This window comes from Pelodiscus sinensis, chromosome 1, assembly GCF_049634645.1.
Source record: "Pelodiscus sinensis isolate JC-2024 chromosome 1, ASM4963464v1, whole genome shotgun sequence".
NCBI classification, from domain to species: Eukaryota; Metazoa; Chordata; order Testudines; family Trionychidae; genus Pelodiscus; species Pelodiscus sinensis.
This window is the reverse complement of record NC_134711.1, coordinates 85,040,420-85,056,854: the sequence shown is the minus strand read 5'-3', so window position 1 is coordinate 85,056,854 and position 16,435 is coordinate 85,040,420. Positions and strand designations below refer to the sequence as shown.

At 47.6% G+C, this 16,435-nt stretch overlaps 1 protein-coding gene across 3 annotated transcripts in view; it reads left to right on the top strand.

Annotated features, from left to right (window-relative positions):
* The first annotated feature begins 348 nt into the window (after positions 1-348).
* The window catches only part of SLC5A8 (solute carrier family 5 member 8), a 43,970-nt gene continuing 27,883 nt past the window's right edge, over positions 349-16,435 (top strand). The window contains exons 1-6 of one of the 3 annotated variants that reach the window (XM_075934269.1): positions 349-729; positions 9,007-9,072; positions 11,648-11,699; positions 12,267-12,334; positions 12,861-13,015; positions 13,132-13,272. In XM_075934269.1, coding sequence (XP_075790384.1) covers positions 601-729; positions 9,007-9,072; positions 11,648-11,699; positions 12,267-12,334; positions 12,861-13,015; positions 13,132-13,272 — 611 coding nt within the window. In that variant the 5' untranslated portion in view covers positions 349-600. Of the gene's footprint in view, positions 1,263-2,601; positions 2,929-9,006; positions 9,073-11,647; positions 11,700-12,266; positions 12,335-12,860; positions 13,016-13,131; positions 13,273-16,435 lie in introns of those variants that run through there. The other 2 variants (XM_006125861.4, XM_006125862.4) reach the window with 2 other exon arrangements.

The following is a 16,435-nucleotide window of genomic DNA, read 5'->3' as shown; positions in this document are numbered from 1 at the left end:
ACATGTTTTCTACCTTTTTTTTTTTTCATTTGCAGACTCCTAGCAAATTTCAAATGGAGGTGCAAACCCCTTTGGAAATCTTAGACATAGTTTGAGGACCCCCACGGGTCAGGGGACCAGAGATTGAAAACCACCGATCTCTGTATTAGTCCATACCATACTATACCATACAAGTAGCCAGGCAGAATTTCACCAGGCCTTTTGGGTGTCTGGCAGGGCGGGGAATAAGTCCTGGGAATAAGTCCTGGGAAGTGTTGAGAGGAAGGTGAATGAGTGTTTTAAGGGCAAACTAATTTCCACCCACCAACAAGCTTCTTAATCATAAGGATGGGAGGGATAAGTGTGTTGAAATGAGTGACATTGTGCCACCAGGATAGGGCTAGCACTGTCTAACAGCTCCCTCCCACTTGATAAAGACCAGCCCTAATAATCCTGGTGCAAGAGTTGAGACATTTAACAGCTAATCTCCCTGCCTGGGAGCAGGTGGGTGGATCTTGGCCATGAACCTCCTGCTCCTCTGCTGAGCCGGTTCCTGTCAACCACTCACCCGGGACTTTATTTAGTCACTGCTCTTGGTGTTCCCAGCAAAAGCCGTGCCACATGCGCCGAGGGACCAGAACAGAGAAGGGGAGCAAAGAAGATTTCCTGGGACTGAGCTCTCAGCGGGATCTGTGGCACTCAACAGTGCAGGAGAGCAAAAAGCGTGGGGCTCACAGAGCTAAGTATAAGGTGCGCAGAGCTGGTCTGGGGCGCACTGAGAGTAGGAGCGCAGAGCCAGGCACGGGGTGTGTGGGGCAAAGTCCTGCACTGAGTGCGGAGAGCCGGGCTCTCTGGCTGGTGGCCGTAGCCCAGTGTAGTGACCCCCCTCGACCCCCAAAGCTAACCCTCCCCAACACCACTGCGAGCTCCCGTGCGGCTGGGCCATGGCCATCGGGCACTTCTCCGTGTGGGACTACGTGGTGTTCGGTGCCATGCTGCTGATCTCCGCGGTCATCGGCGTGTACTACGCCTTCGCGGGCGGTGGCCAGCAGACCTCCAAGGACTTCCTGATGGGCGGCCGCAGCATGAGCGCCCTGCCTGTGGCGCTGTCCCTCACCGCCAGCTTCATGTCGGCGGTCACCGTGCTGGGCACCCCGGCGGAGATCTACCGCTTTGGGGCCATTTTCTGCATCTTCGCCATCACCTACCTCCTGGTGGTGGTGATCAGCGCCGAGGTCTTCCTGCCTGTCTTCTACCGCCTGGGCATCACCAGCACCTACGAGGTAAGTGGGGCTGCCCCCTCTCCTCCCTTTGGGGGCCCCCTAACCCCAGTCAGCAGCCTCTCTGTACCCTCCCCCCCATCCACCCTGTGTCTCCCGCGCGCGCTGCCCCACGTGGCCTTGCCGCTACTAACCCGTCCCTTCCCGGGATATTGCCCCCTACAGAGCCAATAGCAGGTCCCTCCCATGCCCCTACGGCTCCTGTCTCAGTGGACGTGCTGACCGTATGCTGTCATTTTCCTGCCACACTCCCGATTTTTAATGTGCTCTCCCGGTGCCCTCGCAGCTCTTAAAAGCCCCGCAGAAAGCTGCTGCGCGCTGCTAACCCCCCCCCCCCCCCCCCCCCCCCCCGCCTCGGACGGGGGATAAGGAGCCTGAGGGACGCTCCTGAAGCCTTTCCCTGCTGCTGGAAATCCAGCCAATAGGAGCAGGGGCAGGCGTGTCCTGGGGGAGCCCTGGAAAGCAAGAAAGCAGCGGGGGGAGGGGAAGGCAGGGAGGGCCCCGTCTCCTCGTTCAGCTAAGGTGCCGGGGCCGGGGGAGTGCGATCGGTGCACGGGCCAGCTGGGCGGCGGGGGGTCGGTGCACGGGCCAGCTGGGCGGCGGGGGGTCGGTGCACGGGCCAGCTGGGCGGCGGAGCGGGGGGGGGGGGGGGTGAAGCAGCGAGCAGGGGGAGTGCAGTCAGCGTGAGGTCCACCTGGCTTGTGCGGGAGGGGAGTAGATTCTGTGGGAAGGCTGGGGATGAGTGAGCGGGCTGAGGGTGCATGTTCTGGGCAGGAGGAGGGGACGGGGGATGGGGGCAATTACCTAGCGCAGATCGGGCTGGGGCTCAGGTGGCTCCACGTAACTATGCGCTTGCAGGCAACTGCCCCTCCCACCCCCATGCTTCCACTCGGGGGCGGCCCGAGACTAGCTGCCAGCAACTGGCGCCCTAGGCGAACCATGCAATCGGCGTCCCCTTCCCCCCCAACCCCAAGGGCAGATATCGACTGAGGGTTTGGGTTCTGTGCTGGGGAGGGGGGGGCTGGGAATGGAGTTATGTGGCTGGGAGGCCAGGGGCCTGGGGATGGAGTTGGAGTTCTGGGGGCTGGGAGGTAGGGGCCTAGGGATGGAGTTTGGGGGCTGGTGGCTGGGGAGAGGGAACAGGGTGTCAGTTGGGGTAAAAGTCCCCTGCACCCACCTCCTCCCAAGATCCCACCCCCCCAAAGAGTAGCCAGCATGCGCCTCTCCCGGGGCAACCCCCCCCCCTGTGGCATAGGGGAAACCCCTGCATTCCTCCTCCCCTGGGGCTGACCCTCCCCCCACAGCACAGGGGAAACCCCCCACATTCCTCCTCCCCTGGGGCCGACCCCCCTCCCCCCTCCACGGCACAGGGGAAACCCTCCTGCGTTCCTCCTCCCCTGGGGCCGACCCCACCCCATGGTACAGGGGACCCCCTCTACGGCCGACCCCCGCTCCTGTGGCTCAGGGGAAACCCTCCCGCGTTCCTCCTTCCCCGGGGCCGACCTCCCCTCCGTGGCACAGGGGAAACCCCCCCCCCCGCATTCCTCCTCCCCTAGGGCGGACACCCCCTGCCCGTGTTCCTCCTCCCCTGGGGCCGACCCCCTCCCCTCCATGCGCTGCCTCTCCCAGGACTTACCCCCCTCCTGGCTGCAGGGAAGCCATGCTCCAGGTAAGGCACCGGAAAGGGAAGGGGAAATGGAAGGGGCAGGATTTGGAATTTGGCGCCCCATGCAACTTGGCGCCCTAGGCAGCTGCCTAGTTTGCCTATATGCACGGGCTGCCCGTGCTTCCACTGGCTGCAGTTCCTAGCCACTGGAAGCAACTGGAGTGTAGCCTAAAAGTGAATGTAGATATAGCATAGAGTTAGAGATTGCCTGCACTGCTGTTCAAAGAGCCACGGCCTCCACTTGCCAGACAGCACCCAGGGGCTGGCTGCAACCCGTGGCTAACACAGGTCCAGCTCATGAGGCTTAGAGGTGCTCCTCCTCTCTGCACAGCAGGGCACACTGGTGCCACAGTTTGGGGGGGTATGGGTCACAGCGAGCCTTGGCACTCCACCACCCAATGGCTGGAGCACCTGCACTGGCTCACCCCCCTGAAGGGAGGGAGCCCCAAGCATCACAGTTTGCAGCACTCATGCTACAGTAAGGCAGATTCAGTATTTTGGATAGCAATAGAGGACTTTGTACTAGATTTACACTGACTATACGTCCCGATTTTTATGGGACTGTCCTGAATGCAAATGCTCTGTCCTAGTGCCCCATCAAGTAGTGAAATGTCCCGGAAAGCCCGGCTGGACATTTCACTACTTGAGGGGGTCACTGGCATGGTGCAGCAGCCTCCGCCCACCCAGCAGGTTGTGTAGGGTAGTTGGACCAGCTTCCAGTGCTGTGAATCCCCCCTCTCTCCTCCTTGCTTACTCTCTCCCATGGGATTGCCTCTGCCACGCAGGGTCCTGGTCAGGCGGCCCTGCCTCCTTCTCCTTCAGGCTGCATTGGAACCCAGGCAGGAGCCCGGCTGGGGCATTGCGGGGCGGGGTGCACTTGGATTCGGCAAGTGCCGGGACAGGAGCAGAAGATCTTGAGGAGCTAATTTTAATGCCGCAGTCCAGATCCTCACAAGCAGCCCTGGCTCCAATTAGAGTCAAGCAGCAGCCGCGTGAGGCATGTTTCAGCCTGGGCAGCCTCATGCAGTTGCCACTTGACTACAGCTGGAGCCGGGGCCACCCACGAGGACCCAGACTGTGGCACTAAAAATAGCACCACGGGAGCCTCCGCTCCAGTCCTGGCAAGCGGCTGGGTCCAGACCTTGGGCTCCAGCCCGCCAAACTGGAATGCAGAAAGTGAGGGAAGGGGCAGGGAAAGCTGAGAGGAAGAGGCTTGTGCTGAGGGGAGGAAGAGCAGGGCAGGAGAAGAAAGGGGAAGACACCAAAGGGCAGGGGGGAGGAGAGACAAATGCCAGGGGGCCAAGAGGAGACAGTGAGGAAAAGGGCAGGAGGAAGGAGGGGAGGTATCAGTGCGGATGGGAGTGGGAGAGGACAGGGTGATGCTGGGAGAAGAGAGGGGAGGGACAATGGGGACAAGAGGGAGGAAAAGGAGAGGGGAGGAGTGGGTGCCAAGAGAAGAGGGGTTGAAAGGAGGGTGGGCATAAGGAAGGCAGGGGATGGGGCAAGACATGTGTGAGGACACAGAGGACGTGAGGAGAACTTGGGCAGAGGGTGGTGAGGGCACCAGGAAGAAAGAGGGCAAGGAGGGCAGGGGCAGTAAGGAAAGGGGGAGGCACCAGGAAGGTGCAGGGATAAGGGAAGGTGCAGGTGCCTGGGGATTGTAGTGTGAATCAGAAGGGCAGACACATGGGGGGTGGGGTGGACACCAGAGAACAGAGGCAGGGCAGGTGGGTAGAGGGAGATGTTAGGAGAGGGGATGGAGAGGGGTAGCTACAGATGATCAGAGTGGGGCTAGAAGAGAGTGGACACGGGGAAGAGACGAGCTGGTTCAGGGGAGGGGGGCAGGTCCCCAAAGGGCTGAGGGGAGTGAGAAAGGCAGGAGCCAGGACAGCAGAGGTGAGGGGAGGGGGGCAGCAGGCACCAGGGGAGCAGTTGGGGCAAGGGGAGGGTAGGAGACATGGCAGCAGAGGGAAAAGGGAGAAGTTTGTAAGATATTTATTAATAACTTGGTTACCACAGTGGCACACATTCAAACAAGTGCACATGAATTCAATACTGGTGCATAAGACAAAACACACTCTGCTCATGGGAAGAAAATCTTAGAAGGAACACTGTCCTCAGCCTTCCCCCAGAGTTAACGCAATGCAAATTGGGTTAATGCAATTGCAAGATAGTTGCATGGGGGGGGCCTGTTGGGACCAAACTGTCCCCTATTGTTAGAGGACGGTGGGAAGAGTTCTTAGAGGGGTCACACGACACCGTTACTTTTGGTCATGTGTCCATCTTGACCCCAGGAGTACTACCTCCAGGGGTGGGACTTCTTGTGGCAGGGGGCATGGCTAGCTGGGGTCAGGGGGCATGGCTAGCTGGGGTCAGGGGGCTTGGCTAGCTGGGGTCAGGGGGCATGGCTAGCTGGGGTCAGGGGGTGTGGCTGTGTCCCTAATTTTGGTTCAGAAAATATGGTCACCAGCCTTCTGGATTTGTCCTCGAGATTGTCACCCTTTAAGATTTTGAAGTCAAGCTGTGGATTTATTTATGTACAGATTGGTTGATGACTTGGACTAAATATTCAAACACACAGAGAAGCCCGTTAAAATAGAAGCCAAGTTCCCAATTCTGAGTGTCTCAACTGAAATTCCTATAGCCTGATTGAGCATATCATGTGTGTGGTGGGGCGAATCACAGAAATCTCCTTGGGGTTTACACCCCTGTGCTGATCAAGCCATTGATACTCACCTTCCTGCCCTCTGGGGCACCCCACCACCCTGTCCTGCTGTGCCAGAAACTCTGGTCTCCCCCAGCCAATGCACAGAGTTAGGGTTACCACTCCCATTATCAATGAAAGAGATATGCACAGTGGTTGCTTCCCCCTGGTAAACAGTTATTTACAGTAGGCTTGATAATAAACAAAAGTAGGATTTAAATGATTGCAAGTGAAAACAGATGAAAGTACGTTACTAAGTTAAAATAATACTAATATACTCAGAACCTTCTTACATGCAAATTCTTACTCTAACCAGTTGTGAAAATGCTTGAAGGTCTGAAGTTGATCTTTACTGTGGCCTGGGTCTACAGCTTTTTCCCGAGTTCTTTACTTTCAGGTTTCTTCATGTGTATCCTATTAGGGTGGGCCAGGCAGTTCAAAGGCCAGCTAAAGACAAAGACCTGATTGTTTTCCTTGAATAGATTTTCCCCCAAGGCGGGAACCCTTTGTTCAGGCTCCCTATCCCCATGGAAAAATATAAGATTCAAGATGGACTCCAGTACCAGTTGGCATGGTCACATTTATTCCTAAAATATCACTAATGGCCCTCATTAGCACATTATATCTACACTTTATATTTCTAACTTCACATATAAGAACGATACGTACACAAAAAGAGGATATACAGATTCAGCAGATTGTAACTTAAAAATCAATGCTACATAATGCATTTTGCATAAATCATCTTTGAGTTATGCATATTAATATGCCAATTTCATAAATCATGAGGGGGCAGTGGCAATAGTCTTAAAGTCAAGCATATGAGCAGTCCTGTTGATTTCACTGGGCCTTCCTCTTGTTCTTAAAGATAAATATGTCTCTGGATCAGGGCTCTAAATAGCAGGGGCTGGATTTTCCACAGTACTTACAAAATGAGATCTGCAAGTTCTCAGCAAATGTGACATTCAGGCCACTTCTACCCAAGTGCCAGAATATGGCTTTAGAAAATTGGGGCTTGATTTCCACTGCACTCCAGCCAAATGAGGTGAAGCTGCACATGGGGCAATTTTAACAAAGGCCTCTGGAATAAAGTTCCTCCCTGCGGGAACAAGTCTCCATGAGGAACTGGGAGCCTTAATGAAATTGCCCCCTCACTCTTCCCACCTCTTGCCTAGTCTTACATCAAGCAATGAAGTCCTGCGGAGGAGGTGGAAGAACAGCTTCCATTACATTCTCTCCCACATAGGGGAAATTCTCCAGTACAGATCTAACTGTCTCAAGCTAACTTTGCACCATGTAAGTTTGGGCCCTTAATTTTACCTAGAAGCCAACTTCTGAAAAAGACCAATATAAAAATGCGGCATTATTGAAAGTGCAGCCATTAAATTCATTCCCTGCACTGCTAGTATGACTAGATAACCATAGGGCAAACACTTCTTTTTGTTCATTGCAGAGTTAAACTTTGCCTCTCGCTGTGCATCCATTCAAAATTCAAGTAATGTTTAAACAACTGAAAAGACTCAAAGACAAATGCCTGCTCTATGAAATAATTAGATATTTGAATCTGCTCTGATTGATCAGATTGACAGGTAATGGAGAGTTTCTTTGGTCAGCTGTACATGGATGATTCTCTTAAGTCAAGGGAATGAAATTTCAGGGCAAAAAAAGTCAAATGCAGCCAAGATTAACTGTCACTTGAGGATCTTGAGTCTCAGCTGACACTGTAGGCAGAAAGTTGTGGTTCATGCTGTAGAAAAATCTGGATATTAATTAATTACTAATATTCTATAATCTAGTTAATTATTTTTATCAAAGTCAAAATTTCTTGCTCAAGTTATAGTGAAGAACCAAATTTCAGAAAAAAAAAATACCAATACTAACACTAAGCAGAGGTTGTAAATAAAAAATGTCAGTGTCCGTTCAAAAATCTCAGATGGGTAGCTATGTTCATCTGTAACTTTAAAAACGAGTGGTCATATGACACACTTAGGGTATGTCTACACTACCCTCCTATTTCGAAATAGGAGGGTAATGTAGGCATACCGCACTTGCAAATGAAGCCCGGGATTTGAATTTCCCGGGCTTCATTTGCATAAGCCGGGCACTGCCATTTTTAAATCCCGGCTGGTTCGAACCCCGTGCCGCGCGGCTACACGCGGCACGAACTAGGTAGCCTAGTTCGAACTACCTAGTTCGTGCTGTGTGTAGCCGCGCGGCACGGGGTTCGAACCAGCCGGGATTTAAAAATGGCGGCGCCCGGTTTATGCAAATGAAGCCCGGGAAATTCAAATCCCGGGCTTCATTTGCAAGTGCGGTATGCCTACATTACCCTCCTATTTTGAAATAGGAGGGTAGTGTAGACATACTCTTAGAGACTAACAAAAATATATGGAATCACGAGCTTTTGTGTGCAAAACCCACTTCTTCAGATGAATTGGACTTTATCTGATGAAGTGGGTTTTGCCTATGAAAGCTCATCATTCTCTGTATTTTGGAAAACCTTAAAAAACAATGAATAGTCTTACAGCACCTTAAAGACTAACAAACATGGAACAAGGGTTACAGGGATGCCAAAATAGCATGCCTGTTATTTCGAAATCTATTTCAAAATAATGGGCATGTTTAAAGTCACAGAATAGCTATTTTGGGATACCACAGGTATCCCGAAATAGCTCCACTTTGTAGACGTAGCCACAGTATCTATTTCAAAAGCATCTGGCAATCTGCAGTTCGCTTGTTGACTCCCCCTGTTCTATACCATGCTAGAAGCTGGGTTTATATACAATGCTAACAGACAGTGAATGTTTTCAGGCAAGTGCTGCTCATGGTGCAACAGTAGCAGGAGATCTAGCTTTATATGATTCAGTTAAACTGAAAACCTTCTGTCCATCTCAGGCAGCTGTTCAGGTGCAAATAAAAATCTTGGCAGTTTCCCAAGAAGACAGAGATAACTTTTCCTTTTTCCTCACTATAAAAAAAAAAGTTATATTTACTCCTAATTAGCTAGCATCATAGCTAAAGGCATAACAACTTCTGGATTTTGTTCAATCATAATGCACAACTATTGTCTAAAAACTGCTTTAAGACACTTATGGTAGAAGTTTCTACATATGTATATACATATGACCAAAATCTGTTCTGTGTACTCCATCTTGTATTGACTAGATAAATATTTAGCTTCTCTCAGGTTAAACTAAATGACTGTGATGTCTGCATTAAACAAGTTCAGGGTGACCATGAGAGCTAACAGCCATCCACGTCAATATCAAAACTGTGACTTCTGTACAGTAGTATCTTTTCTTTCAGGCGAGTTCTTAATACTATTTCTCTAAATGTAAAATTTTTACAGAAAAGTTGTTTATTCATCTCTTTTGCAGTATTTAGAGCTTCGATTTAATAAATATCTGCGTCTTTGTGGGACAATCCTCTTCATTATACAAACGGCAAGTAAACCTCAAGCAGGTTCTTTGATCTTTAATAAACTTTTGCTTTACTTAATGTGATGTAACTGGTAGTTGCCTGTAAGTGGTTGCTAAGCTTATTGTGAAATATGAGAAATTAACACGAAAGAAAGAGACAAGGAAATTCTTAATCCTACCTAATAATGAGTTTGAGAACATAAGCTCTCCCGCGCTGCTCTTTGTTCCCTGCCCGGAGGACTCTTGAGTAACCTGAGTATCTAGGGAACATTGAACTAAAACATACATTACAATGCTAGCTGGCCGCTTGCTACTTGGCACTGATACTTGTCCCTCCCTGTAAAGCAATACAAACCCATCAGAGATATAGGGAGAACTAGGAGTATAGTGGAATACTGTATTTTACCATTTTTCTGGCATAATTTTATTGGTCCTATAGCCATCAGTGTGTCATTTTTTCTAGTAACACAATCTAAAGATAATGAAGAAGATGAACAATTAGATCTTGATTCTTTTAATTCATACAAAATTTGGTAATGGATGTGACAAGAACACATTTTGTCTGGGATGCCAAAAAGCAGATGGGAAAACCCTCACTGCTTATTAGAAACCTACTTTTGGATGCTGATTCACTCAAAAAGCTTGCTGTATCATGCCGAGCTCACAGTCAGCCAGGTACTCTACAATTTGTGAAGCCTACAAGTTAGGTGTAGGTTGGTCAGAAAACAGGTGTAGGTGACAAAACAGCACAGCTTGAGCTCTATGAAGCTATATCTTTATCTGTGAGGGGAATACACTCAGCACACCTGAGGAAGAGAGTGGAGGGGAAAGGTGGCTTTAAACTAACTTTGTTTCACCAGTCTGGGAATTGAGTCGGACTCTTAACATGATGTGGAGCAGCCTATACATTAAACATGAATGCCCACAATTTTAAGGGGCCAGTCTGTGCAGAGATGCCCTAGCCAGGCCCCTTTCACCATGGGAAGGGAGGCGTTGATAGAGATGACAGTGGAAAGGAGATGATGTAGGAGTTACTATGGCAGTCCTATGGTTACCAGAAGATTCCCCAACATAGAGTGAATCCTCTACAGCCCTGGCTTAGCTGCGTTTATGGCTTTGTGCTACAGGAACAGTGTGAAGCAGCCTTAGCTTGGCCAAAGATTTGGCCCAAAGTATGCAAAACACTTGAAAATGGCACCAGTTTGGAATTCTGTGGGGGGGAAAAGCACATTCAGCTGATGATGATAAGGTGCTGTCCCCACTGAGATCAATAGGAATATCACCTGAGTAAACCATTGGAAAGCCGGATATATGGTGGTACAAGTTGAAGGAGCAGGGGCATGGCTTTATTTTCCTTGCTTGTTGTGGTGGGGATGGCCAGGGCTCTGAGGTGGCTCTGAGCATTCTCCCTCTCAGGTGCTTGGCTGGCTGGCTCTTGCTTGTCAGATGTGGGGTTGGCAGTGATCTTGATTTTTTTTAAAAAAACTTTCCCCTGCAGCATGTGGGAACAGGTCACTTGCCAAGAGTCTTGGTAGATCTCACTGATGCAGCTGGGTCCCTCTTAGTCTCTGCCTTTTATACATCACAGTCTAGTTTCTCATGGGCTGAAATACTTTGACCTAATCTCAGTTGCTGGGTTTAGCGTGCAGGTTCTGGGTGATGCCTGCAGGGGAGGGGCGGCAACAGACTTGCCGAGTCCTTGGGAAAGGTAGGGGTGCTTGAGGAAGGAGTGGGGCTGGGGGCAGCTAGCTCTCAGCGCTGCTGGGAGTGCACCATGTTCCTCACCCCTTAGCCTCCTGTCAGCCCTCAGAGCTGCCCAGAGTGATGTGCTCCGCAGGCAATTTAAAGGGCCTGGGGCAGTGTCTGCTGCTACTGCTGAGGTCATGGCAGAGGCGGCTGGGAGCCCTGGGGCAATTGCCCCTTTGCTCCCCACCATCTGTGACTTTAAGGCCAAGTCTGAATTTGCTCCAACAAATTAAAAGGCAAACAGGATTTAAAAAGGAATAAATCAAACAACTATAGGCAGTATCGATACTCGTCGTCACATTTGGATGATAATCATAAGGGAAAAGCTTTGGTAAGGGATGGATAATCAGACCTGCACACAACCCCCTATGTGCGTGTCACTCTCCAATGTAGGCAGCCTACAGTGTCTATAAACCCTAATAAACCAGAATTATTACTGAATATCATAGCTCTAGTTCTGGTTAATCTGAGTTATGTTTGCATATTGAATGCCATCAAGGTAACAAGAGATTTCTTGAAAAAGTACTTGCCAGCCTCAGCATTTTTTCTCTTTCCACGAGTTTCAGCAGCCTGGCATTGTATGGGATTACGGCACTTTTTTAACAATACAATAATTTGATATAAAAGCCAGGAAAAGTCAAAGAGGGCCTGTGTATTTAAGAACCATTGTAGCGTTCATTCTAGGAACAGAATATTCTAGGAATTATTACTTAATACTGCACAGTTCTGGTGATATAGACTCTGTGAATATCTATAGATAAATTTCCCTATGTATACTACAGGTAAATTAATTTAAGAAGGTATAGAACAAGTTGCTTTTCATTTGTCTTAGTGTGTCCTTTATCCATTTTAGATTTTATACACTGGAATTGTTATTTATGCTCCAGCTTTGGCACTGAATCAAGGTAAAAAGAAAAAATCCTAATTATATTACATTTTACAAGGTACTTCATTTATTTTACCACAGCGCGGTGGCCATGTTTATTTTAATGAAGCAGGGATTATTTAAATCCCCACTTCTTTGCCTATTCCGGGTAAACTAGTTTACATGGCTCTGTCAACAGAGCCATGTAGTCTGGACATACCCTTAGTGTCTACCTGCATGAATCCCTTTGTGTTGAAGTCAATGAGATAATTCATGCGCTTAAAAAGTTAGCATATAGTCTTAGCTGTTGAAATTTTAATTAAAGGGAAATTAGTCCTTAGATGCAAAAATATTTCTAATTGCTCAGCAGTTTGTAAAGTCTATCACAATAATGGTTATGAGTCGGTTTTATTCTTTGTCTGTCAAAGTCACTGGGCTTTAGTGCACAAATAATTTCAGTGCTACCATTATTTTCCACTTGTCCATTTAAAATTGTTCTATTTTTTTTCAGACAACCAGACACCCCTTCCCCCAGAAATCTTGTTGGCTGTTAAGAGATTTACTTTATAAACAGTCTTTGCAGTTGTACATTTTCTCTCTTTTTCAGTCACAGGATTTGACTTATGGGGTGCAGTGGTTGCCACTGGAGTTGTCTGTACATTCTATTGCACACTGGTATGTTGACAGTTCATTTTATAGAAACCCTCACCCCTTCCTTTAACAGGTCAGTTAAAATACAGAACAACCTTCCACTAGAAAGTAGCACACAAAGATTGAGTTTAAACTTGAATGAAGGCAGAAGGTCAGGCCATCTTCTCCCCTGCTCCAGACTGCACATGGAAAACATCCTCTGTGGATCTGTGCTCTCCCATAGACCCCTACAAATCTGTGGATATCCACTGTATATCTGTGGGTACCCACATCTTCAGAGGTGCATGTAGATATCCGCGGCTCATTTTGCGGATATAGATGTGGATACAAATTTTGTATGTATGCAGGGCTCTACATAACCACATAGAAAAGGCAGAATCCATCTTGATAGCACTGAGAGCCGAAGAGAGTTAGGCTGAAAGAAACTGATCACCTCACTCTGCCCTTCCCATGCCATTTTCCTGAGGTGGGGATAAGCTGGCCCATACATTTGAATTTCATCTTAATTTCATGCTCCTACTATACATTGAATCTGCTGTTCCTCACACAGGGTGGCCTAAAGGCAGTAGTCTGGACAGATGTTTTCCAGGTTGGAATCATGGTAGCTGGATTTTCATCCGTGATTATACGTGCTGTGGTGGTTCAAGGGGGAATCGGACGCATTCTAAATGATTCCTACCATGGAGGAAGATTAAATTTCTGGGAGTAAGTTTATAAATCCTTAGCTAAAATGTGACCAGCTTCAACAGTCTTGAAGATGTTAAACAGCATCTGCATCTTTGTCCATATTCTGAGTTTGTTATTTTTTTTCTTCCATTTAGCTTTAATCCAAATCCTTTGCAAAGGCATACCTTCTGGACAATTGTCATAGGTGGGACCTTCACCTGGACTGGTATATATGGGGTCAACCAGTCCCAAGTGCAGAGATATATTGCCTGCAAAACCAGGTTCCAAGCAAAACTGTAAGTCTGCATGCAATAAATGTAACTCCTCAGTGCCTGCCTTTAGCCATATCTGTTCTTCATAAAGGGATATTTTCAAACGACTGCTTTAAATGTATATAAAACTTGCTCACAAAAGGTAGCAACAACCTGTACGTTCTGCTTTGTGAACAAGAACAAAAGCAAAGTGGAAGAATAAATGCCAGGATTTATAAATTATGGCACCATTCAGTTTTGTGCCCATCTGTTTTGTGATGCTGGTCCTCGTGTGTACAGATAGCTGTATTAAGTTCATTTGCAACCTAGAAACCAAACTGTATGGTTGTTATTTGTGCAAAGCTTCTATTCACATCAGATCTTGGCTTGGTACTATATTCAACCTGAATCAGTGACTGGGAGTTGTACCAGAATAAACAGTAAAGGATTCGATCATAAAGCCACTGAAATGGATGGTCCAATGATGAAATTGCTGAAGAATCATGTTCAGAATCATTAGTGACCAGTCCTGAAGCTGTAAGCAGCTTGACACTGGTGATCAGTTCTTTTTTCCATGCATTTGGAACTGTAGTTTTTTCTAAATAAAATGGTGGTCCACCTTTACTTCAAGGTCAGAAGTTAGGACTTAAGTAAATCTGTAGAGGAAACTTACAAATTTGCCAGCAATACTTAGGTGAGAAATGTATGAAAGCATCTCTTCCATCGGAAGCTATATTACTTGTTTGCACCTCCTCTGCACTGGGATCCTTTAAAGGCATCCTACAAGCAGTTCAATTGTGGCCAGAGGAGTTTGGGAGTGTGGCACCATTGGAGTCACTTGGCCAGAGCTGCTGTGAACATACAGTGGTTCCCATGTAGAAGGCCTGAGCCTCCCAGGAATCTGTGAGTGAGTCCTGAAACCTCCCCATATTAATGGGGGAGTCTTGCCCTTATTAGGGAGCATTTCTGGAAATCTGCAAGGAAAATCTCAGGTAGATCTCTTATTCAAAGTGCTCTTCAAAGGCACCACATAGTGGTTTGAGTGTTGAAATCTTCTATTCTTATTACAAAAGAAACCCTTCTATCATCTTTCCAGACATAATGCCAGTTTTGCTGAAAAGTATTCCACCCAGCATTATTCATTCAGAATTAGTGAGAACAATTCATTTTAAGTCAGAGGGCGTCACTCTGAAATAATATTTAATCAGGACAAAATCAAATATTGGCATTTGAAACTCTCCCCAACCAGCACCATGGTTTAAAAGCAAGATTTGAAAATGTTGTAGGTTACCTGGGCATGGTCATATTTTTCTGCCATTATTCACTCAATTAACAGCAATTTTGTTTAATTTTTAACTGAAATGGCCTAGGCTAAAACCTGCTATTTGAAGCCATGTCTACCCATGAGAGTTGTACTAATTTAACGAACATACTAAACAAACTCCATCTCCTGCAGAGGGTTAAAGCACAGACAACACGAGCCTGCAGCTACAGAAAAAAAGCTCCCGCTTCAAGTATTAATGCAACCTCTGCTACCTTGTGCGTCCAAAATGCTCAAGCCTTGTTGTCTTCTTCAGCTTTTTTCTCCACGGAGGTGGCACTCCTTTAGATCACTGGAGGTGTCTGGGTACTTCTAGCTCTAGACTGTTCCTAGCTTCATAAAGTTCATTGGCCTCTGCCTAACCCTCCTGCAACCCACACCGCCTACAGGAGCATAGTCTTCAAGGACATGGCTCCTTCTCTGTACTTCTCTAAAATTAATTGTATTCCAACCACCAGTAGCAATTTAATTGCCTGAGGCCCACTGAGTGCCAGTGATGCTCTACAGCTGTGCCAGGCCATCAGTGGTGCACTGGTATCTCCAGTATTTAAGTGTATCAGTTTGTTAAATTTGTTAAATTCTGTATAGCCTTCTTCTGTATGCACATTACACCAGTGCACCCAATTGAAGACCACACTCCTGTGGGCATTGTGGGATATGGTACATCTGAAAGAGCTCCATCTCTGTAGAGAGGGAAGCCAGAGTGGATAGGAAGGTTTGAGCATTTTGAATAGCCAACATTGAATGGAGACCTAGGGTAGCCGAAGTTACATTCATTCTTGAAGCTGGAGCCTTTTGTCTTTAGCTGCAGGCTAGTGCTGCCTGTGCTCTAACCCTCTGCAGAAGATTGCATCAGTTACATTGGTGCCCAAACAGTTCTTAAGTAGTAGCCATACAACATAGTGGCTACTGCTGTAGCAAATTAGCCACACTCAACCGGCCAAATAGCCACACGTGGCTAGTGGCTAGCATGTTGGACACCATGGCTGTGTCTACACTGGCCTCCCTTTCGGAAAAGGGATGCTAATGTAGCACTTTGGAATAGGCAAATCCGCGGGGGATTTAAATATTCCCCGTGGTATTTGCATTAACATGGCTGCTGCTTTTTTCCGGCTTGGAGATAAGCCGGAAAAAAGCACCAGTCTAGATGTGATTCTCCGGAAAATAAAGCCTTTCAAGTAGGAATAAGAGATCCTCCGGAAAAGGCTTTATTTTCCGGAGAATCACGTCTAGACTGGCGCTTTTCTCCGGCTTATCTCCAAGCCGGAAAAAAGCGGCAGCCATGTTAATGCAAATACCGCAGGGGATATTTAAATCCCCCGCGGATTTGCCTATTCCAAAGTGCTACATTAGCATCCCTTTTCCGAAAGGGAGGCCAGTGTAGACACAGCCCACAGGTTTAGTACATTAAGTCTCCAAGATTAACTAGGCACTAAGAAGGGCTGCCTATAGTCTATGGGCAATTAATTTTCTCCTAGAAGCAACAGCTCTAAGGGACTCCATGCCAATAGAAGAGTATTGTACCATGGCAGACTTCAAAGGTGTGTGGTCTTTGTTAGGGGACATTTACAAAGTCCTTCCCCATTTCCTCTCCATGCGGACCCTGACACTATATAAGCACAGCAGAGCTGCACAGTGCAAGACACCAAAGATGTAGGCACTGACTTTTGGTTTTGCTGGTGGATGGTTTTGAAGAGGTGTGAGTGGTTAGGGAGGTACTGTACTCTGCCAGTGCTGAGGGGAAACTATTTGCAGTATATTTATACACTGCTGTATCTTTACTATTTTAATAGTGATTCAGTTGTTCTGAACTACATAATTACATTATCATGAACTACAGTACATTAAAATCATTGCACTCACCTACAAGTTGTCTTCACTAACATT